Source organism: Hermetia illucens, chromosome 4, assembly GCF_905115235.1.
Source record: "Hermetia illucens chromosome 4, iHerIll2.2.curated.20191125, whole genome shotgun sequence".
In the NCBI taxonomy this organism is placed as follows: domain Eukaryota; kingdom Metazoa; phylum Arthropoda; class Insecta; order Diptera; family Stratiomyidae; genus Hermetia; species Hermetia illucens.
This window is the reverse complement of record NC_051852.1, coordinates 90,874,508-90,900,112: the sequence shown is the minus strand read 5'-3', so window position 1 is coordinate 90,900,112 and position 25,605 is coordinate 90,874,508. Positions and strand designations below refer to the sequence as shown.

Here is a 25,605-nt window from a genome sequence, read left to right as displayed (position 1 = left end):
TCCGCGTTTGTAGGATGGAGAACTGGCAGATGTCCCAGAATGTAATTTTCTATCTTGTGGTCCGTTTAGTATATGTGAAAAGATAACCCCTAGTAATTTTCTCTATGCAATAACAAAGTGGTTTTAAAGAATAGTATTGAGCAACATTGGCAATATTTTTTTAATGTGATGTCATTATTTGCATAAATCAGTAAAGATTATTTTTTTTTTCCTAAATCCATATTCTTCACGCATCCCACTATTCGTCATTAGTTACAACTTATTTTTTTTAAATTCAGAATATTATGGTTTGGCCTTTTTCCTTAACTTCCTTTTCAATTCACATTTAGATTAATTAAATTCATAGAAATAACCGCGGCAACTGTTCATTTTCTGTTTTAGACTTTACCCATAGCATTTAACACAAAGATGATTTCAATTAAAGTACAACGTTTGTTATTTATTGTTATTCTTGCAGCTAAAGAATTGTGCAATGGTCGTACTCCACTATTACAGGAGCCAATATACGGCGGTCGTCCACAACCATATAGTGAGTACCAAAGTAGGATATTTATTTTATCATACGATCAAGTCCTTAAAGAAAAATCATTATCAATACATACCCTCAATATACACTTCCATGTGTAATGTACAGTATCGTATTGTATTGTTAAGTAATAGCTATAAGAGTAACATCTTCTGTAAAATGCAAACAAAGTACGATGAAGAGCCCTTAACCCTTGAAAGCTCCTATAATATGCTTGCGCTCCGTCCCCTATGAAACAAGCACGGCCGGCGGCTTGCGTGCTCCCTATACATATATTTAGACATATTTTTGCAATTCTTCTTTCGGACGATATTTTGAGAATGTTTTATATGTTTTTACATTCATCCAGTTTGGTTTTTATTAACATGACTTTTCCGTTTTTATCGTAACATTTTATCTCTTTCTGTGGACGTATTTTGTTTGACATTGTTATGTTCTAAGGTATAGCCAAGATATGTACATTATCATCGGAAGTTTCCTGATGAGAATCGGAAATTAGTTGCAGGATAAGTTACATGTTCAGAAGTTATAGTGTTACATCAAGGTTGGCTAGAGAGGCGGCGTTTTAGCTCGCTGACCTTTGTGGTTAATGGAAAGTGCTTTGTGCTTGTTGTTTGTCTGAATTTTCTCTATTTTAAGGATCATCCTTGAAATCTTCTTTATAGGCAATACGTTTTACTGCTGCTTTGTTGCGGTTACCTAATTTTGTCTGGAATTTTCGCAAAGTCTCTTACAAATAAGCCTTAATGAGCTTTCATTCTTTCATGTTATTGGAGGACTAAGAACCTCAACTGCGCACATGCTCAACTCGTTAACACAAGTTCCATTTGCTTCAAATGACATGAGGATTAAGATAATGATAATTGAGTTTAGTCTTTGCTTTCGTGAGCAGGTTTGAATATTTAGGGTTTTCATTCGTTCTAGAAAGCACAATATTACTCCCAACACTACAGAAAGGCTTTTACCATCTGATTTATTGAGACTATGATTAAATCCAAACATTCAATCTACTCTCCTCAATTAAATTGCTGATTAATTATCTGGTGAATAATCATAAAGACATAGGAATATGATCAAAAGCCGGCAAATGATAAAAGAATTGAAACGAACACCATGGCATCCATAGAAACTCATTTGGTCTACCTAACTTTCAGTTATTGTATGTGCCACATTTGAAAAACTTTTCAATAGTGCACTTTCCAATCATATTTGGCGCCCACATAACAATAAACCGTTTTAATAACATTTATGTGATTTGGCAATTATTCAAAGGTTCTCCCAGCTTATGATGGCGTCGGTTCAAATAGAACGCACTCACCGTATGGATACATGGTAACATTCATACATATGTACCTATATGGTGTTGAGAATGTCGTGGAATAGTTTGACTATTTTATCATGCAAAGAGTAGCGTATACCTACATTCTCCATTATATATTTTTTGTTTAACTTGACTATGAATGAGTGTTATTATAACTAATTTACCGTGGCCGTTGAGGCACTGGGTACTTGAAACATGTTCTCATGGCAGACTAGGCGTTTATCGGTATGAGCACACACAGTGTCATTCAGAAGTTATTTCATGATTGAAAACAATCTATATATATTTCGTTGAAATAAACCTTCTGAGTTCTTTATGTTGGATTTATCTACTTAGCCAAAAGAAGATTCACATCTTCACTCTCCTGTCAAATTATGAAAGTTCTTCCGTAAAAGTTCATTGATCAAATCCTCGAATGAGTTATATTAGCTCCTAAGTCGAAGTTAATTTGTTAGCCAACATTCAAAGGTTAGATAAAAATTGTGGGGACGTAATCGTTTTTGGGTACAATTTTTCTTTATCAAAAACACTGTATTTCGGGAACAAAGAAAGTAGACGCACCGACCAAGGACAGTCTGGTTGCCGAAATACAGCACTTGAATAATGAAAAAAGAAAAAGAAATTCAGTTTTTAAATGAGACTCAATTCTGGGCATGTATCTCGTAGCAAGAAATTATGTTGCAGAGATTCGGCTTACTGTTGTGACCAAATGGAATCTCGTTGCCGTAATTCTTTAACTGCCTAGTTATGGTAGGTAAAATAAGGAATAGAAAACAATGGCAGTGTTTCTTTTTTAAAAAATAAGAGACGCTTCGGCAACCTGCGGCGTTGATTAGGGAAGCGCCCTCTCTCCAAACCTAGCACATTGCATCATGCAGATCAGATTTTCCCAGCATCTCACAAAAATGCTGCTTTCAGACAATTTGCTCAAAAGTGGAATGATTATCGCAGGCAGCACGGGGTGAGACAGAATCAGAACAAAGCAAAATTTTTAAACCACCATCCCGCTGAAACAGGTCATATCACTGTTAGATAAGCGACCTGCTGAGAATGGGGTGATTCAAATATCTCGGATCAATGTAATCAGTCAGTAATGAAATTGCTTCACGGATCAGCGTGATTTGGATGAAGTAACGTTTTTTGTGATTAACCTATAAGAGAAAGAAAATTTACCGCAATGTCTCACCGGTCTTGATTCTGAGTGCTAGTCGACTATCAAAGACAATGAAGGGTGCCTCGCGATAATGTAGCCAAAAATGTTGCATTCCGAAATATTAGCTTAATTTCCTCACTTAAATTTTTTATAATTTCAAGTGTCTTTTCACCGATGCTTAGGACTGCACCGAAACCTGAAACACAAATAAGGGTATATCGCGCAATTCTGGCGGAAATTGAGCCACTAGAGTTGGTTTACATCAATATAATCCAAAATCCATATTATCCCATAGATATTCGAATGTCACAAAAACAGAAAAGCAATTGAAGGAAGAAAAATTATTAAGTCCCAAAATCCTCGAACTAAAAGAAAAGCACCAGTCATCAGGTGTGCTTTCAGCGAACCACACAAAAAAACCCGCAATTTCACCTGTTGAAAGCAATATTTGCATACATGGCGATAGTGTTCGCATTAACCCGCAGCAAAGGCTAAAAATGCATTACCTACTGCATCATGAGTGTGCCATGCGGTGGATGTTCAAAAATAAAAAGAGAAAAGATCAATAATCGTTTTGAAATATTTGAAAATTTATATTCTAGAATTGGGATTGTTTAAATGAGTTTAAGAGCCGGTCGCCTTTTTAGAGGAGTATAACTACAATACCCTGGACGGTATTTAAAAGTAACGCAATTGCATCTAGATCAGGCATTTGACAGAACGAAATGGCGAAACCGATCATGACGAGCTGACCCCGCTTGTGAACGGAACAAATGGAACAAGAAAAAGGAAAAGAGAGAAGTGGAAAAGACCACAGGGTTTCATAATTTATTTTGCCAAAGGAAAGTAAAAATGATCATTAAATGTAAGTAATATTGGAAATATACTATTATTTTCAATGTACTATGGTTTCGGGATGAGAAATGACCACTTTCTGAGGTTTTGTGTCAAACAAATAATAATAATAATCTTTGGCACAACAATCCATATTGGATCAGGGCCTTGAAGTGTGTTAGAGCACTTCATTCAAGACCGTAACGGTACACTACAGTAGACTGTAGGAGACAATGTGGTCAGCATTACGCTCGCCCGAGATTATTACCCTGATTTGACTCAGGTACTCATTCACAGCTGAGTCGACTGGTATCCGACGTCAAATCACGATACAAATCCCACTGCCGCCAGCGAGATTTGAACCGCGACCTTCCGTACGACAGCCTTGTGCTCTAACCACTCATCTATCCGGACACCGGACAAACAAAACCTTATTAAAATCGGTTTACTGTCTGTCTGTCCGTCATACACGTTTTTCTCGGAGACGGTTACGAGGATTCACCCCAAATTTGGTGAAAACGTCAGGCCGATGAACGCTCACGCATATAGCGAGTTACATAATTCTACATCGAATTTAAGGGGGGGGGGGGGGGGTTCCCATATATGCAAAAGGGGAGTGTAATTTTTTTTTTCATCTAGTATAGTTATGTGGGGTATCAAATGAACAATCTCGGTTAGTAATTTCCGAAGTCGGTCTTAGTTTTGACATTTGTTGGAAGTGTGGGTAGTGCAGCGGGTTTTGGAAGTAATCATTTCTTTAACGGACCCATTCTCAGAAACCACCCAACCGGAAAATCTGAAAAAAATCAGGAGGATGCCGCTATGTGGTGCCTAGGGTTTGAAATATCCCTCATACTCCTGAAGCGTCCAGCTTCCGATTTCGCGACTTGTTTAGCATATTGGTCCACTTCCAATCGCAATACCGTAATTTTTAAAGTTTTTTGTATTTTAGCCGCTCCAGATAAGCAAGATTTGCCAACTGGTTTGTGCGGTTTGGAATGTTCTTTTAGCTAACAAATTGTTTAAGAATGACTTTCTGTTTATACAACCATTGGGTCCCGGTGGCAGATTGTCAGCAAGTTGCAGTTTTGTTTTCACATGTTTAAAAATTAGCGCAGATGAAACAAATTCATTGCAGCTCGTAGTAACTCTATACGTTCTTCCCTCGTTCTCTTGTTATGAGTAAAGATACATCCTTGCTTCCGTTTGAATTTCGATCCATCCAAGTTTATTCAGAAGCCTAACACCTATTTCGTTCCTATTAAATATGAGAAAAATTCGTTGTCATCATTTTCTGGAACACTTTTTCTACATTCAAGCCTTCGGCTCTGTAGGGTGAGGAGCATTCTGTCTGCTCAAAAAAGATTGCAACAATGTAACTCTGGCCACTCTATTTCATTCACAAAATGTGTGTTTTATACTAAACCTTTCGGGAAACTTTTATTCAGCTCTGCGTGGAGCAAGTTCTACGTTTATTATGCTCCACTAATTTCTTGCGATATCGTTTATGCAGCTCAGGAGGATAGACATGTCTGGATTGACTGCGCTATTTTTCTTGGTCATACACGTGATCCTGGTGGAGCCGAGAGCGCTTCCATATGGAGAGTGCGAAGATTTGAAAATTTAACTACAAATTGGCATGTTTTCTTAATTTGATTGAAAAATTGTAAGCTCACTTTGAAGGCCAAGAGGACCTTGTTCTTTTGCTTACTAACTACGATCTTGTCTTTAAGTCTCAGGAAGTTGCTTTTCGGATCTTCTGTAAAGACGATGGCAAGTCCAGCGCATTTATTTTGTCCATAGTCACCAACAATAGTTCATAAGGCGTCGGTGGTTGAGTTTGCCTTTTCCTTTCAGTAGATGAACGAAATTTTCTTTATTATTATTTATTCATCCATTAAAGTGAATCATGAAAGTCCTCCAACGATTGAACTATCTAGTCTGACGACACCCGTTACCCTGCAGACTTTATGTAGATAATTTGGATTAAAGGGACAAGTGTCAAGTGGGTTACGCCCCAAAGTAATAGGACGTGTATTCGTGTTGTAGTCTATTACTCTGCGTCTCCAATCTACGCCAATTTTGTTAGGCAATTTCGGTTCATTATAGCTCATGGTTGGATATTTTGTTGCTTTTCCCTGCTTATTAGACGTGATAATACAACCGGAGTGAACTGGTTTTCTAAAGCGTTTCCAATCTAATCACGACTCTGAGGCCTGAAATAAAAACATAAATCAGCGGAAACAGGGAGTTGAATTGGTCTTAAATATAAACTTTCGGATACAGATTCAGAAAAATGCTTCCATTTCGCTGAAATGCATTTATTTTTGTGGTTTTTAAAAGAGCTGCCGATCAAATGATTGAAAAGGCATCAAGCGTTCATATTAATGTTAATCCATCTTAGCGATGCGGCTTTCTGTTTAGTGGCTTATTATTTATAAAGGGGCAGGGAATTCATTACTGCTTAGTCCCTCATCCTTCGGGATTTCTATAAATTATGACTTCACCACAAGAGGCTTTTCTAAAACAACACTGCGCTTTCCAAACCCGGTTCATTTATTTTTAATTTTACATTACTAAAGTATTTTTTGAATTTGAACCTCAATGCAAGTGAAAATGATCAAAATTAAAAATTTTGCAAATATAAAAATATTTGAATTTTCAGCAATTTTTTTCACTAATTACGCAGAAACGGCAGCTTTAAAAATATGATTTCATCTCAGAGGTTGGTGTTCACACTGCAAATTTCAAAATGATTGATTTATAATTTTTTGAGCTAGAATTCCCGCAAAACAGGAAAAACGTCGTTTTGAGAAAAACGCGTCTGAAAACAACATGGTTTGAAAAATCCCCGCTCGGATTTGAAAGCATTTATCAGTCTCTATCGATTCTGAAAACCTAATGTGGTTTTCTCCTTAAATCAGATTCTATAACATATTCGCTTTCATAACACTTCGTTTTCGTCCCAAATTTCAGAAAATTGAACGTGACGTATTTCAGGTTTTTTGGGCGTATTAGCATATTTGTTCAGTTATGATGTATTCAACCTGATGCAGTGCAAATATTTCTTATAGCCACCGTGCGCTTCCAGGAGTTGTGTCAGGTGATAGTTTGCTTGACAATTGTTCTATTTTATTCATCTGGCAATACCTGCATGAAGCAGTCTCACCTCTGCCGTTATTTTGTATTCAATTTTTTGCTAGTGTTCCATATTCCCATCCATTTAACTAGTAACTCTGCTCGTGATTTCATAAAACTGGTGTGCCCTATTCACTGAAGAGAGACAGATCACTGTCGCAATAATCCGCTTGTCTGAACTAATGTTACCCCGAATGGATTGTACATTCTCAGCGAACTGCCGAATTCACTATTCTCTGAGGAATGGAGCTCTCCCCTAGAGATCGCTGGAAGCTGGTAGCGCGCTGATCCGCGGTGATCGCTGGTCGCATTGATTGTGACTTATCGTCTACGGTCTGTAGGTATAAATGCCAGATCTGACCACGTATCTCAATTCTTCTAATAATGATTGGAGTTGAAGCGATCCTAGATAGACTTCTTCCTGTGTGTTATTGGATTGGTTAGTAGTTAAAAAATAGATCTGAAGTTCTCAAAGGGACGGAGGGTATCTTTACCTATATTGTTTGGAGACCTTTTTATATGGAATAGTTGTCAGTAATTCTGAGGACATTTATTTCACACTCCTCTTTCACATTCTTGGCCAATTCTGAACTGTATAAAAATATTTCGAGACATGCCTTATTGACACTTGTTTCTACCGACTAAATATCTTCCACATGAAACTGAATCAAACAAGAATCCGTTTAATATGGATATGTCGATTTAGTATTATCATTGATTGTCAAATGCTCTCCATCTACACCTATCTGCTATATAGAGTTGGCTTAACATTTTCGCGAGTAGATTCAGTCAAAAAGCTTCTTGGTGATAGTTTATAGGATTAATGGCATCAACGGAGAAAAATAATACACTATTTTTTTTTTTTCGAAATGACGTTTTGTTCGCTGATACATTTGAAAGAGCCTAACATATTTCACAAGAATGATGATTCTGACAATTGCCATTCGAAAGTGGCTTACGTTTCTCCTCCTTGGCTAGGCAAACCACTGACCTCTGTGCGCCTGATTCTCTTCAGTATTTTAGAGAAGTTTAACTTATTCCAACAGAAGGAGTGTCATTAAGTGGCGGCCTTTTCCTCATCTCGCTTGTCGTACATAACGAACTGACAAAAGGCAAAAGCGGCGGTGTCATGCCTTTCTATTGCCACTAAAGATTACAGTCACTTTTGTTGTTAGCCATGCTACAAGCCTAGCATCATTGACGAAGCTTGATGTCATGGTACAGAGTAAGGGAAATGTAAACTTTTCGGAAAGTGTTGGTGACATAAACAAGAACCGAGACCCGTAACGCGTAGGAGGGCTTGACAAACTATCCCCACCTTGCTTACAATGTTTTGATTTGTCGTCATGCCAAAGTTTTATTATATGTCCTATTTGATATTTCACAATGACCAAACGTTTTCGCGAAATAGTGTACGTAGCACATATTATTGTTAGTTCACGTGGTTCAGGAGGTTGGCGGTCGACCGTTTCTAACTTCATTAAGTTGTACATGACGTGATTAGGAAAGTAATTTATTTTTGAAGGTACTGCACAGATGAATGTTGTAGATATGGAAGCACATGGTGCAAGTGAATTCAATTAGGAAAGGTGTGAAGTGTGCATGTTGAGTCAGTGCATTTTTGCAGTGAGGGGAAGATTGCAGTTTGCATTCCTTTTCTTCTGCTTTGAAAACACTAGTGATCCGTATGTGAACAATAATTGTGTAATATTTTCTGTGCGGAAGTCAGCGTAATTCGAGGTCATGGAAAGTATTAGAAACTAATTGAAAAATATGCTACTCGCAAATAATTACTTAGCGCTAGAACCATTGGAGCTTAACAAAATAGCTAATGCAAATTTATTTGTGCGTGATCACATGTCCACACTCAGCTAAATTAGGTAAAGGCTCAGGTTATTGTATCTGCTTTGTCTTTTCGATGATTTAAAGATAAATAAAACAAACTGTTGCAATTAGCCTAATTGTGCTGCATGATTCCAATTAGGAGAATGATCTATTAAAACAGTTCCAATTGCTCGATTTTCACTCCATGCATGCATGATTCCTATTTCAATTCACAGGGCCCATTAATTATTGTCCAAAAATAAAATTCCCTCGACAAAGACTAATAGTGCTGGTGTCAACAGTTCAGTCGATAATAGTCATAAATACTTTTATCACGCTAATGTAATTTTTCTCAATTTCCACTAACAAACTTTCACTCCACTATAAATTATATTTAGCAATTGTAATTAACTTAACCTGTCGCACAATATCGCATCCTCTTCTAAAGAAAAAAAATCCACTTACAAACTACTAACCACCATTTGGCCAACTTCCAACTGCTTATCCAAGAGCTGAAGGGCTAAAAACGGGGGGTAACAAAGTTAAACCCAAAGCACGGACAAAGAGGGCAGAAAGGCTAGCTACAATGGGAACGTGAATGTCGAAAACGTGCTGGAGTAAAGTTGAGGGTGGAAAATTTGCAATTAAATATTAATGTTCAACTCACATTTTACTGCACATCTAGTTTTAATTCAAATATAAATTCATATGCGGATCAGAGGGTGCTGGCGTTTATTGTTGCCGACGTCACTGTTGCCATTGAGATTATTTGGGTCTATCCATAGACCTAACCGGTCAGATGCCGGCTACGCCCTAATGAAGGTCGATATTAATAAAATACAACACCCACTTATCCAATTATTTGCATACGAGATGGCGAAAAAATGGGAGGGGAAAATGGATACTATAGATGGAAATTTTCATGTTTTTCCGAAACTTTGTCGACAATGTTCATCGGAAAAGGGAACAAGAAAATTTTCAAGCATAAAACTCGATAAAAACTTTTTAGAATGGAAGAAGGAAGAGGAGAGTTTTATAAGGGATGAATTGGTTTGCCGTTAGAATTGGTGAACGGATTAAGGGAGATTGGGGTAAAATATGCGGAGTAAAAGTAAGAAATAATAAAAATGCAAATTTTTTTCATTGAAGAAGTGTTCATTATTTTTTTTTTGGGATGTGTTTGTATAGATGTTCGTTTCCGTCATGAGAAAATGTTTGTATGGTTTGGATTATGTCGTATTAATAAATAAAAGAAGGAAGTGGGCAAACCGGCGAAACCTGAACAGCGCAGTTTTGCCAATTGTTCCGGTTAAAATACGGACAAGGAAAGATCCTGTCTGTTTTTTAATTTATAATTTGTTAGGTCTGAAGGTTGGATCAAATAATCGCATAATATTATATAACAGCTCGAGACTCCTTTAATAAGATGATAAGTAAATCTAAAACCACCGAAAATAGATCTCACTTTTACGGTAACTGCTGTTCTTTCAATTGGTGTATTTCATCAGACACATTTTTGAGGACAAAGTCCGGATCGGTTAATTGTCCGTTGAAGCACCCAATGAAATATCGCTATACAATCTAATATCGCTACGTTCAAATTTTCCATTCGGCTATCCTTTGTTCCTGTAACAGTGGATTTTCTTTTCTGTTTACAATATTTATATTTTGATTTTTTTTTTTCATTTTAATAGTTTGCTTTTTTACAATCGTTCTCATGCTGTCCGTCAATGTACCCTTACGATTGGAAAAAGTTATTTCATGGACTACTTTCGGACAAAACTAATACTTTAAATTTTTGATTCAGTTCGACAATTCTTGGACAATGTGTCACCCGTGAGGTTCTGATCCAGCCTACCAACCGTTAGCTAAGCACAGAGCAATAAACGATAGTACAATAGCTTAGGGGATGGCACGATAACTAGCTTGTACTTTAGGTAGTTTCCCCAAGATAGTCTAGTTAATGGAAGTTAAAATAGAAAAAGATCGTATGTACGTCTTATATTCCACGAAAGTGTGAAAGAGCTTACACATATCAAATTCTGTAAGTGCGAAAACAAAAAAATATTTTTTATATAGATTATAGTTTTTTGTCTTCCTATATATAAGTTGCGTTTAATAATTATGAGGCCACTTTAAAAATCGCATTATTCCCAAAATGGTAGACTAGGGTAAGATAGAGGCGAGAAACAAAAACAGATAAATAACTTCTGCTCGCATAAAACTAAGGGTTATTTTTAAGGTTTCGTTCGTTTGTAAAACAAAACCTTATTAAAATCGGTTCAATGTCTGTCTGTCTGTCTGTCACAGGCACAAATTAAGTTAATAATAGTACATTACCGTATTTTTGGGAAAATTGAGTAAAACCCCCCTTAAGTTTATGTCAGAGGTTGGTAGTAGTATAAAATATAATATGAAGCATATTATCTCCAAGTTTGATTAAAATCATACTATTAGTAACAAAGTTACAGTAGCTGAAAGTTGCCTTACCGTATAAATTTACAACCCGAAGTACTAAATCTGATTATGCTAAATGCATATTCTTAACGGGCTACGTACAAATGGGATAGTTCTACACTCAAATATACTCACACAAGATACAAACAAAACCTTTCATACCTGAAGCGCCCAGCTTCCGGTTTCCCGACTTGTTTTCATGTTGGCTTCGCTTTATTAGTGTTTCACAATTATAAGGTCAGTGACAGGATTTGATATTTGGTTTGCAGTTTGCAACTTAAATTGTGCTCCAGTAGGTATTTTCGATTTAATTGAAATAAATTTGATCAAGTGCTTCTATCATAACTTCCTTCGAAAAAGGCAAAATAGCGTGTTTAAAGGAAAATGGAGTCAGTATGATGAAATTTCACGGTAAATTGAGAGTAGTCTTGCATTGAATTTTTGAAAAGTCCTAGTGGATATGGACGTAAGAGACATCTTGATGGGCGAGTCGAAAGGCAATTGTAGGCAATGCCAGCAATTTAACAATGTCCCTAGCATGCTTGCGTTGCTAAGCAGATGTGAATGTTTCGCGATCCATTATTCGGAGGACCCTAAAAGTGCTCAGACGCTTTGATATGGGAAAATAAAGCAAACAACGAAGTTAACCCAAAAGCATAAGGGCGCTAGAGTGGCATTTGCGTTTAAAAATTTGGATATAAACGGGTATACGGTAACCATTATTTTATGCATTTCGAAGTAAAAATGTCTGAAGCAACAAAGACTTTTCAGGTCATATTCTCCGAAGAAAAGAAAATGAAATCTGGATGGGTCCGCGAAACAAAAGCTTAGTTTTTGTCAAAATCCATCAAAGTTATGAAGTGGCCAACGTGCTGTCTGGGTTTTAATCCAATTAAGGACCAACGGGTTTATAAAGATAATCGGCAATTAGATATGGTGGCAGAAAATTGACGAAAATTGGATGGAAAACCGCATCGAAAAAATGTGTAGCTTTCGAGGTGACATAATTTTGTCCTGGAACTTCCGATTAATAATGAATTTCCTGAAGCGTAAAGAGAATTGTGAAGTGTCAGAGGAATGTGTGGCCGGATATACAGTCTTCTACACTGCTGGCTTAAAAACAGAACAGGGTTCGGGAGCCGGAGTTTACCTCTCGAATAAAAACGAGAAGTGGGTTTTTCCTTTGGGACAATATGCAACGGTCTTTCAAACCGAAGTTTATGTGATCGTAAGGGCGGGAAATTGTTTGATTGACGAGCGGTTGCAGGGTAGACGTATCGTAATCTGCAGTGATAGGCAAGCTGCATTGAGGGCATTGAGTAGTCCTTTGATCACCTCGAAAATCGTTCAGGAATGCAGATACCTTTTGAAATCTATCTCTAGATTCAATACGGTGGAAGTAATCTGGGTACTTGGTCACTGTAGCGTAGAGGGAAATGAAATCTCGAATGCTTTAGCGAAAGATGGGTCAATCTCCCCTATGCCGGGACCAGAACCAGTAATTGGAATATCAGTAACATTGGCTAAGTCTGTCTTCAAAAACTGGGAACAAGGCAACAATGACAGGTAGTAGAGCCTAAATGCTGCTCGACACATCAAACTTTCCTGCCAGAACCGAGCATACGTACCGCAAAGTTTAGCATTTAAAATAAATATATTTTGACTGTCAGTTCACTAAAATCGTGCCGCTAAAACCGTCTTTTAGATGGCAGCACATTGTTCCACCCTAAGATGTAACGTGCAACGGAGCAGTTTGGTCGATGGAGATCTGCTTTTTCATCATCATCAACGGCGGAACAAATGGTGTTCTGTCTAGGCCTGCCTTAGTAAGGAACTCCAGACATACAGGGAAGTCCACCAATTCGATATCTCGCACGCTGCTTAGAAATTTCAATTTTACTTACTAAGAACCCAAATCTCCGAAGAATACATGAGTACTAGCATGATATGACCCTCCTTAAGATAACTCGAGTTGAATAGTCTTTGTAAGTTGAAAGATCCTATTTCAACTTACAAAGACTGTTGGTCACCAACAATCGTCCGTATATTCCGTGTCAACCCTGTACTGTCCCATCTTTATTGTTTTCGGTGCGATTTTATATTGTTATTGCCTTTGCTTTGAGTGACGTTACCATAATATACATCGTCTTGCTTTCAATAATGTCCAGCCCGAAGTTTCGCAACAGCTTGTATATCTCGGATTGTTCTTCTCATTATGTCAGTGTTGTCAGCAGTGTTTTGCAGGAAGGTGGACTTGCTGTGGATAATTCGTCTCGCATTATACATATCGCCGTTGTGGATTATTTTTCCCAAGGCAAGCTAGAAAGAATGCATCATATAACATCCTCTTTGACAATTGTTGGTGTTGAAAGGTCTCAAGAATGATCTAGTTGCTTTTATTCGGCTTTGCACGTTGGTCAGTCTCAGCCTAGTCGGTATTATTAACTTCGTCGGGATACCGAAGTCTCGCAAAAGTTGATGAAGCTGGTATTCGACATATTCTTCCATCATTTGCCGCAGCGAGAAATACATATCTCATTTTATTGTTTTAATGTCTACCTGTCCGTCGTTTGGCTGTCTGTCATAATATTGAGTTTAGGTGGAGTATTAAATGAAAGGTATCGATTAATACTTTTCAAAGCTGGTCTGAATTCTGACATTTAATTTACATCGGAGAAGGGAGGGGGCTGAAAATTGGTCATTTCTTTCTTGGAACCCTTCTCGACACCTACGCAAAAATCTGAAAGAAATTACGAAGATGTCACTATACGGCGCCTATTCTCCGAAATACCGTCCATATCAATGTCTGTTCGAATAAAATTAATAATAGTATGTTATTATGACTTTCAGTAATTGACTACGAAACCCCCTTAAGTTCATCCTATAATTATGAAAGTTTGCAGTAGCTTAACGTATAATTTAAACCATGATCCTAACACGTTTGCACTATTACTAACGAAGTTTTAATAGGTCGAAATAGTCGCTCCAGTGCAGTTCTAAGACTTTGAATGTCAGTAGCAAGCGGAAGTGAATATTCCAACATAATATATGTAATACATTACTTACGTCGTTATTGACGCTAAGACTACTAGGATCCAGTCAACAGGAACCTCATAATAGCAATGGAGGCATGACATTATAAAATTAATATCTGATGAAAGCTAATTAAGTTCAGTATTGGGCCTTGTGGTGTTGCAAATGGTGAAAGGGATAACGAACATTTATTCTCAAGCAAAACCTGAAGCTTCAAACATGTTGACTGAAGTGGGGAATTTTTCCTATGCGTTTATGTGAAGTACACTAGGCTGTCTCGAATTCCAAACAAGTTATATTTATAATGATTCCGGGGGATGTTTGATGGAATCTCTGCCTGGAAAAGATTGGTACATTTAAGCAAATGTATAGCTCCAGTTCACCTCTTTTGTGGAGTGTAGGACATCCGCACCATATCAGTTGTGAATGAGACTATGGTTCAGTTCCATTATCATCATACATAAAGCTGTGTAAGTGACAAGCCTATAGCAGCGGGACACCACAAAGCCAAACACAAACATAAATGAGGTCTGGGCTTTGAAGCGAGGAGATGGAGAGCCTGATCCTTGATATAATAAGACCGCATTATACTATATTATTGTCATGAGTTTTTTTTCAAAAGATACAAATGTACGTATGTTCGTGCTAAGCTTTACCGTCAATCAGCCAAGAGACCAATGAAAGTTGAAATATATTTTTTTGTTTTTAGGAAACATATATTGCATTACGCAAATCCTGCATTTCGGGAACCCTTTACTCCCTTCTTCAGAGCGTCTTCTTTAAGTTTTACCACCTATATATGTATAACCCCCCTAACCCCAGCACTCTTACCATTACTCCACGGTATTCAGTTCTCTTTTTCAAAACATATAAACTTGGCATGCTTCCCTTATTCCTCCACAATCCTCTACATTGTCGAGGGGCTTCTGTTAAGCCAAAACTTTTCCACAGTTTCGGCTGGTCGAACCTTTTTTTGTTAGTCCATGCTGCCATGCATATGAAATGAACGATTCTGACCTGGGCCTGGCTTAATTATTCTTTTGAAACTGATAGCGAACTTTGATTAGATTACAGCACGCTCCAGGCATGTGGGGTGAATAGAAATCGAAATTAATCAATTCGACAGAAAAGAGGAAAATTCAATGCTGACACGCACTTTTCGCAAACATTCTCCCCGCGGACATCTGAAAATCAGAGAAGAATTTATCAAAATCATTTCAGTGTGTCTCGTACTCTACTTGCACTGAACGGATGAATGGATTTTTGAGTGGTTGCTTTCATTTGAATTTTCAATATTTCATCTGTTGCACATGTTTCAGTGATGATGCGCCAAGTATGCGATCAGCCTGCAATTATTTCTCATTAGTGGTTGGGGAGCCGGCTAGTTTCTACAGCGGCTAGTGTGCCCTAAATGTTGTTTAGGGGATATGTTTTGCTATGCTGGGATTTTCTAACATTTAAAAGAGACAAGCTTATATGTATTGATTATGAGAACATCAGTGTTTAAGTCATTTGTGTTACTGTATAGTCCCATCCTTGACAGATTGGCCCAGGCGACAGCTCTCTGTTTAAGTGTTGAGAGGTTGAGCACGTGTGTTGGCTATTTTGTAATCAGACGCTATTTCGGGCTTGCAGCAGAATTACATGCGTAATATTTGAACTTTACTCATGAACAATTCGCAGGCTAGACAGATACTAAATATACAGCATTTCATTCACTTATTCATATTGCAAAATAGAAATATGGTATAGCAAGCTTCTGGGTGATACTGAATATGGTGGCATACAAGATTTAGTGCACATCGAGAAGCACATGATGAGATTGGGACATTGCTTCGTGTAATTAAAGGAAAGTGAAAGAAACGCTCATCTGTTTCAATTCATTTGTTTATCCTTCAATTTTCCTATAGTTTTCCTGCTAGTGGCCCACGAAGCTGTTCCATATTTATATATCAAACCTACCTAATAATACCGATGACGTTTAAGTATTCTATCATCTGTAGCATTGAAATATCTATTTTTAAGGTTTTGTGTAAAACAAAATCGGTTTACTGTCTTTCTACCCGCCTGACTGTATGTCTGTCTGTCCATCATACGCAATTTTCTTGGTGACTGTAACAGTGATTGACACCAAATTTGGTGAAAAGGTGGGAACTGTGAATGCTCACGCATACAGTGAATTAAGGGGAGGCCTCCATACATGCAGAAGGGGGTTGTAATTTTTTTTCCCGCCAAAGATAGTCATTTGGGGTATCAAATATAAGGTCTCTGTTAGTACTTCCCGAAGCTGGGCTTAGTTTTGACATTTGTTGGAAAGGTGAGGAGTGCGGGGGTCGAAAGTGGTCATTTATTTCACGGGGCCATTCTCAGAAACTACCCAACCGAAAAATCTGAAAAAAGTCGAGAGACTGCCACTATATGTTGGCTAGGCTCTGAAATACCTTCCATACCGATATCTCTTCAAATAAAGTTGATAATAGTATGTTACTATAATTTTTAGTAATTGGCTGCAGAACCCACCTTAAGTTCATCCTAGCACCACGCAGCAATTTAGGCTATAATATAGAGGCTAGCAATGTAGGCTATAATATAGAGCTTGATTTTCCCAAGTTTGGTGGAAATCCCACCATTACTAACAAAGTTATAATAGGTCAAAATTGTCACTTGTTTGGAAATTCAACATTTTGAATATGAATACCACCCGAAAGTGGATATACTCACATAATATATGCGTATATTACGTATTATGTGCTAATGGAGCAGATTTACACTCAAATGTCTTTATAAAAGAAATACACAAATCGTTGATACCTGAAGCGTTAAGCTTCCCGACTTGTTAATAAGTACAGCCGTTTGTTATTACGATGCATACGAAATTTAATTTAATCTAATTTTGGCAACCATATTTTCAGATTACTTCATTACGGCACTGTCCCTTGTTGGCGGAAAATGCCACTTTGAGATATTGGACTACATCGACAAGTTTGAAGTTTGTATATAGTATTATATATGGTTAGTAAAAATGGATCTCAAAGACTGAGAGCAACGTTATCAACTGGTTGTCCCAAATTTCCGTTGTTTTCTCCTTAGTTCTTCCTCGAAGCCGTTCCGTCAGCGGTACTGTCAATGGCTCGAAAATCTTGGATAGTTAGTTCATTTATGACAGATAAAACGCTTGTCTCCGCAGGAAATGTGTTTGCAATATTTTCAGTTATGATTAGATAAGCTTGTGTTTATATAATGCCAGTTTCCGGTTTCCCGACTTGTTGTCACTCTAGGATAAACTTACGGGTAACTCGTGTAACTCGCCTCATCATCATTCCCAGTATGCCCTGGTACACAACATCGTCCGCATATCCGACCAGATGCGAATCATCAGGCATCTCGAGTCGTACCAGGACATCATGTAAATTGTTCCAAAGGTACGGTCTAAAGATTGATCCCTGAGCTGCCCCAGGTGGCTTTCCTTCCCTGGTCTCGAAGAAGAGATTCACTATCCGGAATATGGAAAAATGTCCAGTGTTTTGAGCATGTCGCACCGCCTCTAAGAACTGAAAATGTTTCTTACATGTGGCATCACCAGGAGCAGCACTCATTAATAGTAACGACTATATACTTCAGCCAGTCTCACCGCTTTTGCAACTTTCTCAATCAGATCAATTGTGGATCGCCCTAGACTATTGTTTTGATGAGAGGTCTGTCGCAGCACGCATCCGCTGTCAAACATGCGTTGAACGTGTCAAGTAGCAAATCCGGCTTAGTCTTAAATAAATGTTTCAGCCCTTTAGCATTTTTAGCATTCATGGACAAGATGTCCGGATAGCGGCGTCGTTAAAGCACGAAGCTGTCGTACGGAAGGTCGCGGTTCGAATCTCACTAGTTGCAGTGAGATTTGTATCGTGATTTGACGTCGTATACCAGTCGACCCAGATGTAAATGAGTACCTGAGTCAAATCAGGGTGATAATCTCGAGCGAGCGCAATGCTGACCTCATTGCTTCCTACAGTGTACTGTAGTGTACCGTTACGGTCTTGAATGAAGTGTTCTAAGACACTTCAAGGCCTTGATCCAATATGGATTGTTGCACCAACGATTATTATTGTCATTATGGACAAGATTGCCAGTTCTTTTGAAGCGAACAGTAGGTATTCCTCAGTACTTCCCCTCTCATCAACAGCGTAAGCTCGGATGGGATGGACAGGAAATATATAATATATGTATGATTTTTTCCATTTTCTCTGTTTCCATGGAACAAGGTGATCGATGAACATCGAATTTTTTGGTAGCCAATTAATGTTGATTAGATCCTGTCAGCACCGTGCTGTTTTCCTTTTGATTTCGTAGCGGAATTTCTTTTCTGCTTTCTTGCATTGTTGGTATCTAAGAATTGCCCTATCTTGCCTTTTGCGTTCTGTGCAATCTGCCAATGTCTGAGAAATTTCCAGTCTTGAGTTACAATTCCAAACGTCTATCAATACACAAATGGCTTTTTGTGATGAAGTCTGCGGTGATTGGATCGTAGTTGTGTTCATTATACGATTCAGTCGTTGTTCTTCTATCCATGATCTTCTGAATCTTGTAACTCATTTTTAAGGTTTCGTGTGAAACAAAACCTTATTAGAATTGATTCGATGTCCGTCTGTCTGTCTGTCTGTCTTTTTTTTTTTTTCGGCGTTGGAAGGTGGAAAGGTTCAAAACCTACTGCTGGCTCCTACCACGCAGTTATGTGGGACTTCTACTCACTAAAACCACCGCCTTCTCATTCCACTCTCCCCACGGAACTCCTATCAAGTATTGCATCGCGGGGCTGGATCAGCTTTTCACTGCGGCTCATTATGGTTCTCTCCTTTCCTTGTTTTCGTCGTAGTTCTTCCTGCCTAAGCTCTTGGTGAATAGCTTACAGTTCCCTTGGTTGCCTGGTTCCAGGCATCCGTTGACTCCAGCATAAACTCCACAATGTTTTCGGGTGTTAAACGCCTCCATTCTTGTTCAGTGCGCGGTGAACCTGGGGCAATCAGATATGACATGCTCGGCATTCTCAGCCACGTTACCACATCTTCGGCAGCATGGTGATTCGTCGTGACCAAATCGATGTAAATAAGCATGATAACCTCCATGTCCACTCACGAATTGTGTTAACTCGTAGCTTAATTCCCCATGGTTTCGTTCAAACCATCTCCGAATATCCGGAATGATGCGGAATGTCCAACGACCAGTTTGGGACTCGTCCCATCGCTGTTGCCACCGTTCGATAGATTCCCACCGTGCCAGCTGCCATCGAAATGCGCTAGACTCTCCAGCTGCATACGTCTATGGGGAGCATCCCTGCTAGTACATATGCTGCTTCTCCTGATGTCGTCCGATATGCACTGCATACCCGAAGTGCACTTAACCGATTCGCCATTCCCAAAAATTCACTTTGTTATTCAGAGCAGTTGCCCAAACTGGAGCTGCGGAGAGTTGCACGGAGCTGACTACCCTGGAGAGCAGAAGACGTCGACTTTGTCTTGGCCCACCAATGTTCGGTAGTATCCTCGAGGTCGTTGTAGCGATGGAAGATGCTTTAGTTGCGGCGTACTCAATGGTTTGAAGTTGATTCTTCTGTCAATAATTACTCCCAAGTATTTGAGCGATGGTTCGGAGTAAATTGTTTTTCCGCCAACAACAACTATTTTCACAGTTGTGTTCTTTCTTCTCTTGCTAATGAGAACTACTTCTGTTTTATGCTCGGCAAGTGAAAGGCCAGAATTTCTCAACCAGGAATTGATCTCCCATATCGCTTCATTTGCATAGATCTCGATCTCGTCTTGGTGCTTTGCAACCACAGTTATTCCGATATCATCGGCGAAGCCAATAGTTGTCACGTTGTCCGGTAGGCGTAGCGTCAACACTCCATCGTACATAACTAGCCACAGCAAGGGACCCAGGACAGAACCCTGTGGCACTCCGCAAGTTCTCGGGAATATTTTTAGCCCATCGTCCGAGTCGCAGTAAAGTCTTCTCCCAAGGAGAAACTCGACCACAATGCGTACAATGTACTTCGGGGCTTGTATCTTGTCGAGTGCCTCGATGGTTTTTTTTCCATTTTGCACTATTGAACGCTTTTTTTGCGTCGAGGGTTATCACTGCACAGCATTTTCCTTCTTCTATTGCAGCCTGAGCCAAGCCAGTCAGCATGCTGATTGCGTCGACAGTTGATTTTGCCTTACGAAATCCGAATTGTTTGTCGGAAAGGCCTCCTTCCTTTTCCGCAACAGCGAGCAGTCTGTTATATATTACTCGTTCAAATAGTTTGCCAATGGTATTGACCAGACATTGTCTGTCTGTCTTTTTTTTTTTTTCATCGTTGGAAGGTGGAAAGGTTCAAAACCTACTGCTGGCTCCTGCCAAACAGTTATGTGAGACTTCTACTCACTAAAACCACCTCCTTCTTCTTCCACTCTCCCCACGGGACTGCTATAAGCATTGCATCGTGGGGCTGGATCAGTTCTTAACTGCGGCGCATTATTGTTCGCTCTCTTTCTTGCTTTCTTCGCAGTTCTTCATGCCTTAGCTGTTCATGAATCATTTTCAGCTCCATTACCACTTGATTCCAAGCCTCCGTTGATTCCAACATAAACTCCACTATATTTCCAGGTGTTAAGCGCCTGTCTGCGATCGCCTCCAGCCTAGTTCGGTGTGCTGTAAACGTTGTCCGTCTGTCTGTCTGTCACAGCCGATTTATTCGGAAACGGCTGTACCGATCATCACGAAAATTGGTAGGAGTATGTAATCTGTCGTTCCCTTTACATGCAGCCATTTTGTGTTAAGTTTAAGGGGGGGGGCTCCCCATACATGTGAAAGGAGGGTGCAACATTTTTTTTCACAGAATGTAGCCATGTGGGGCATCAAATGAAAGGTCTCAATTAGTACTTTTCGAAACTGGTTCAATATTTGATGTTGGGTGAAACATAGGGGAGTGAGGGCTCAAAATATGACTCCCAAAAAGTGTAACAGTTCTCGTTCTCAGAACCTATCCAACCGAAAAATCTGAAAAAAATCGCAGTAGTGCATCTCTACGAAATCTAGGCCTCAAAATATATCCGGTTCCGATATCTGCACAAATAAAGTTAATAATAGTATATTTCTACATTTTAGAAATTTACCCGGCACTCCCCTTATCTTCATCCCAGAAGTACAAAATTTGGCATGCGTATAAAGAAAAACATAATGCACACACATAATGCAATTTGGTGAAGTTTGAAGAAAATCAAACTATTATTAACAAAGTTATAGGGGGTAAAACTTTAGGATTTTTTGTGAATTTCGTGGACTACAACCTGCATGACGTCATCATCATATACCAATTCGTCAATACCACCACGAATGAATTGGGTGGAAAAGGATTATTTTGTTTTAGTTTTTTAGTCATTTGTATGTGAATATCAATTATTCCAACGGGACGTGTGTGTATGTAGGTATATAATACATGCGTGCTAATGGACTTCGCGGGTAGTGCTTAATTCAGATAGAAAGAAATCGAAAATATGGGTACGATCAATTTATATACGTGCCTATATGTGTACAGTATTCGAAAATAGACAGTTTGTTTGTTTAGGGTGAACGTAACATCTACGGCTGTAATATGTACGTATGTCTCGTAGTTTTGTAGCTCTATACGGATAGAAAAATGCTAGTTGAAATTTCTTAGATAAGATGAACACAAAACCTTTATACCCGAAGCGCGAGCTTCCGGTATTCCGACTTGTTTCTACTTGAAACAGGCTAGGTATTCGCTGGAAATCAGAACCTTGAGAGGAGCCGCGAGTCACTCCGAAGGGAATGTAGTGGTGATCACCGACTGTGAAATCAACTAGCATCCTCCATCATTCAAGCGCTAACAATAAGAGCTCTGGTCACGTTTGGGATAGCGTCCTCGTAATCAGATCAATGCTACATATACTTAACACAATTAGTCCCGTCCTGGTGGCCATCTCCAAATTTGTGTGCCCCGAGAATTTGGTTTTAGCTATGCCCCATTTGACGATGATGGCTTTATGATTTTTTTTGAAGGCCTTGCTTGTTACGCAGCTGAGAGCTGCGCTAACGATTTGCTTTTTTTCCAGCCAGTTCTTCCATCTCCACTTTGCCATTTTTTTATATCTATGTTCCGTAAGGCGCCCGCACTTTTTGAGTAGCCTTTCTTCCTCTACCTTTGTTTTTCGGATAAAATCCATCTTTTCCGGAGAGATGATTGCGTTTTCGACTGGTTGGCAAGTTCGTTAATCTTTTTTTCTGAGAAGAGAGTGTCAAGCAGCTCGAGTTCGCCATTTTTTCTCGTGTCCTCTTTTTCGACCGCGTGCTTCATGGTGTCTCCCTTTTTGACCGCCAGAACTATTATTTTCCACACGGCTACTCCTTTTCCCTCTACTATTTACGATCCCCGCTGGGCCAACTATTTCTACCTTTTCACCATCTGACCCTCTTAGTTCTGTGCTCCTTGCAAAGTGATGTATAGTAGAATCCGCTACTTTAATGGTGTCATACCTTTTAACGTACATGCAGCCTTCCGAAAATTCTTATAGCGACGGAGTAGGCGTTAGCAGGGTATTATGATAGATACTTAGACATACAAATCAGTCCAAATTAAGAAGAAATAGGAAAAATTATTTGATTAATAAACAGATTCATTTTAGATAATTGAACTATCAGACATCTTTGCAGCAAATAAAGAAGAAAAATGCCTAATATCAACATACTATCGGAAAATCCTATTTTTTTGCGTAGGAGAGGGGCGACCTTCAAAATCATACAGAGAAATTCACTTGCATTCTCCATGAATCCAATTACTTCGGCGCCATTGCATAAATTCTCCACGAAACAAATTAATTTTTTAAAGACCGCAACCATTGATTCCAATATGTTTAGAAATGAATTTCAACACTTATTTCATCCGATATAAATTCCTCAAATTCATACGATTCACGTCATCATGATTTCGTACCATAATGATCTACAACGAATACGATTCATACGACGATGATCGCAATCACGCAATTTACAGATCATGAAAGTCAAACCTCTCCCGCTGTAGCAGTCTATAAATATGTGTTGCATTGCAATTAGTGTTAATTATTAGTAAACAGAATGTCTTAATTTAATTTCACTGCTTAACTGTTCCGACTGATTTATGATCTTCAAAGCAGACGAGAGAAAAACAACATCAACAGTCTAACAATTTCAATGTGTTAGACCAAAAACAATTTTTTTGCAAATCAGGAACAGGAAATCTGTTAGATGCATTCAATAGGGGATGACTTAATGGCTGGAGCAGCCAGATTTATTTTTGGGCTTGGTGGGCCAATTCATCGAGTCCTCTCCATTAGTTTATTTATTTTGATCGGATGGAGGTTGCGTAGGTCCTGTGAGAGGAAGGTGGGGTTGACTACCTCTATAAATTCTGCAGCGTCTATTTTTATAAATTTTACTATTTATTTTTATATGTCATCTATGATTCGACGTCGGTGAATTCCGCAATGCCGTCATAGCTAGGAATCTATGACTCTCTTTACACAATCGCATCCGTGGAAGCGGGGGTGATTTAATGTTTATAATCCTATAATTACGCCCGCTTTCGTTCGCCTCTATTCGTAATCTAGCCATGTAGCTTTTTAAGAAGTTTATACGGTCTTGGGGGGCATTTGTTTGATTAGCTCCGTAATGAGTTTGATCTTTCAAACGACGCGATCATCTTGATCTTTACAGTTCGATTAAGGCGCAACAACTATGAGATGCTTGAAAACGTTCACTCCTTTGCTAGTACATGCGTATGTTTACTGAATATAGTGAGAGTATTTTTTTCTGCTTGATTCTCCCCCTGCTTGTTAATAAGTCTATTTTTTCTACATTGAGAATCGAATTCCATTGCTTACTCTGATAGCAGATCACGCGATCTTACCGCTGGAGCATTGCACACGTCCGGAATGCCTATGCTCTCATTTATCATCGTTATTTATTTGTGAAGTTCTACGCAACTGAAAAGGTGTGTTCCTTCATATAGGGTGGGATTAGCACAGCATAATGAAGGAGCAACTGGTAAAAAGCGGAAAAAAAGCTTAAAATCGTACACACGTATTTTTTGCGTCGTTTAATTTGGAAAATGTGTTTACAATTGAAGAAATATTTTTGGTATTTTTCTTCTACGTTCAATTGCAGCAGGCACCGATCGATATTTTTGGAATAGCTCTCCATTTCGAATTGAAGGTGATAGTGGAAATTTTGGAATTTTTTGTTCCGTGCTTTATTCAGAATAAAATTTAATCAAATAGTTATCATCTAAGGACAAATTGAACGTTAAAAAGTTGGATATACATTGATTGGTTTCATTTGGGGTTTTTATTCTCGAATAATCAAATTAAAGATTATTCATATGTTGAGTCACTAGCCTTAATTTTCAATCTTTTAGGAGTGGCCATTTCCATAATATTGAAGAAACAGTATGGGAGCTGATCTTTCAGATTCGCTCTCATATGTTTCCAGTTTTGATGCTATTATATATGTATATATATATTGTTGCGATTTACCACCACACTCCTCCACTTTTCTGCGCCCTTGGGGTTCGTCAGTCATCTTAGGGGAGTAGATTCTACTGCATCGCGCAACCAGCAATGCAACTGTTACCCCTCATTAATGCGTGACCTATCCACTGCCACTCCGCCTTTTGGTCACATGGCGTTCGGATGCCAATTCTGTGCCGAATTCTTCGTCTGTAATAGCGTCTGGCCAGCGTACTCTGACGATGAAATACAGAAAGGTGTTGACGAAAGCATGAAGCGTTTAAGTAAAAGTGGGAGTCATTTTCCACGTGCTACTCCCATAGAGCAACACAGAAAGAACACTAGCACAGAACAATCTCTACTTGATGTTGGTGTTGAAATAACTGCATTTCTAGATTTTAAACAAGGCAGTGAAAGTGGATCTAACGGTGCTAATGCGTCCGGCAACATCAAGTTCGATTCCACCATCGACAAAAACTACTCTTCCTCGATATATACATTTAATCAATTTTGCTTTCGATGTTCTGGGGAGTACGATGACCTGTCAGACTGAGAACCTTTGTTTTGTTAGTGTTCATCTTCAGTCCAATTCGACGACGATTTGGCTAATGTCCGTTGAGAGAGCAAATAGATGTTACGCAGATGAGCACGCAGATACTGCCCTAATTGTCAGACTCAAAGCTGGTGCCCGTTTTTGGAATCTTTACGAATATTCCCTACTTCCACTCTCAAGGAAAGGTGTCAGAGTTTTACTAGTTCCATACGGGTGGAAGTAGCTGATCCA

At 38.8% G+C, this 25,605-nt stretch overlaps 1 protein-coding gene across 13 annotated transcripts in view; it reads left to right on the top strand.

Moving 5' to 3' along the window:
• The window catches only part of LOC119655946 (heterogeneous nuclear ribonucleoprotein L), a 440,324-nt gene that overhangs the window by 195,272 nt on the left and 219,447 nt on the right, over positions 1–25,605 (top strand). For 5 of the 13 annotated variants that reach the window (XM_038062140.1, XM_038062139.1, XM_038062138.1 and 2 more), the window contains exon 6: positions 458–541. The exons of 4 other annotated variants lie outside the window; for them this stretch is intronic. In XM_038062140.1, coding sequence (XP_037918068.1) covers positions 458–541 — 84 coding nt within the window. The remainder of the gene's footprint in view (positions 1–457; positions 542–25,605) is intronic. 4 more of the 13 variants (XM_038062141.1, XM_038062145.1, XM_038062144.1 and 1 more) reach the window with 1 other exon arrangement.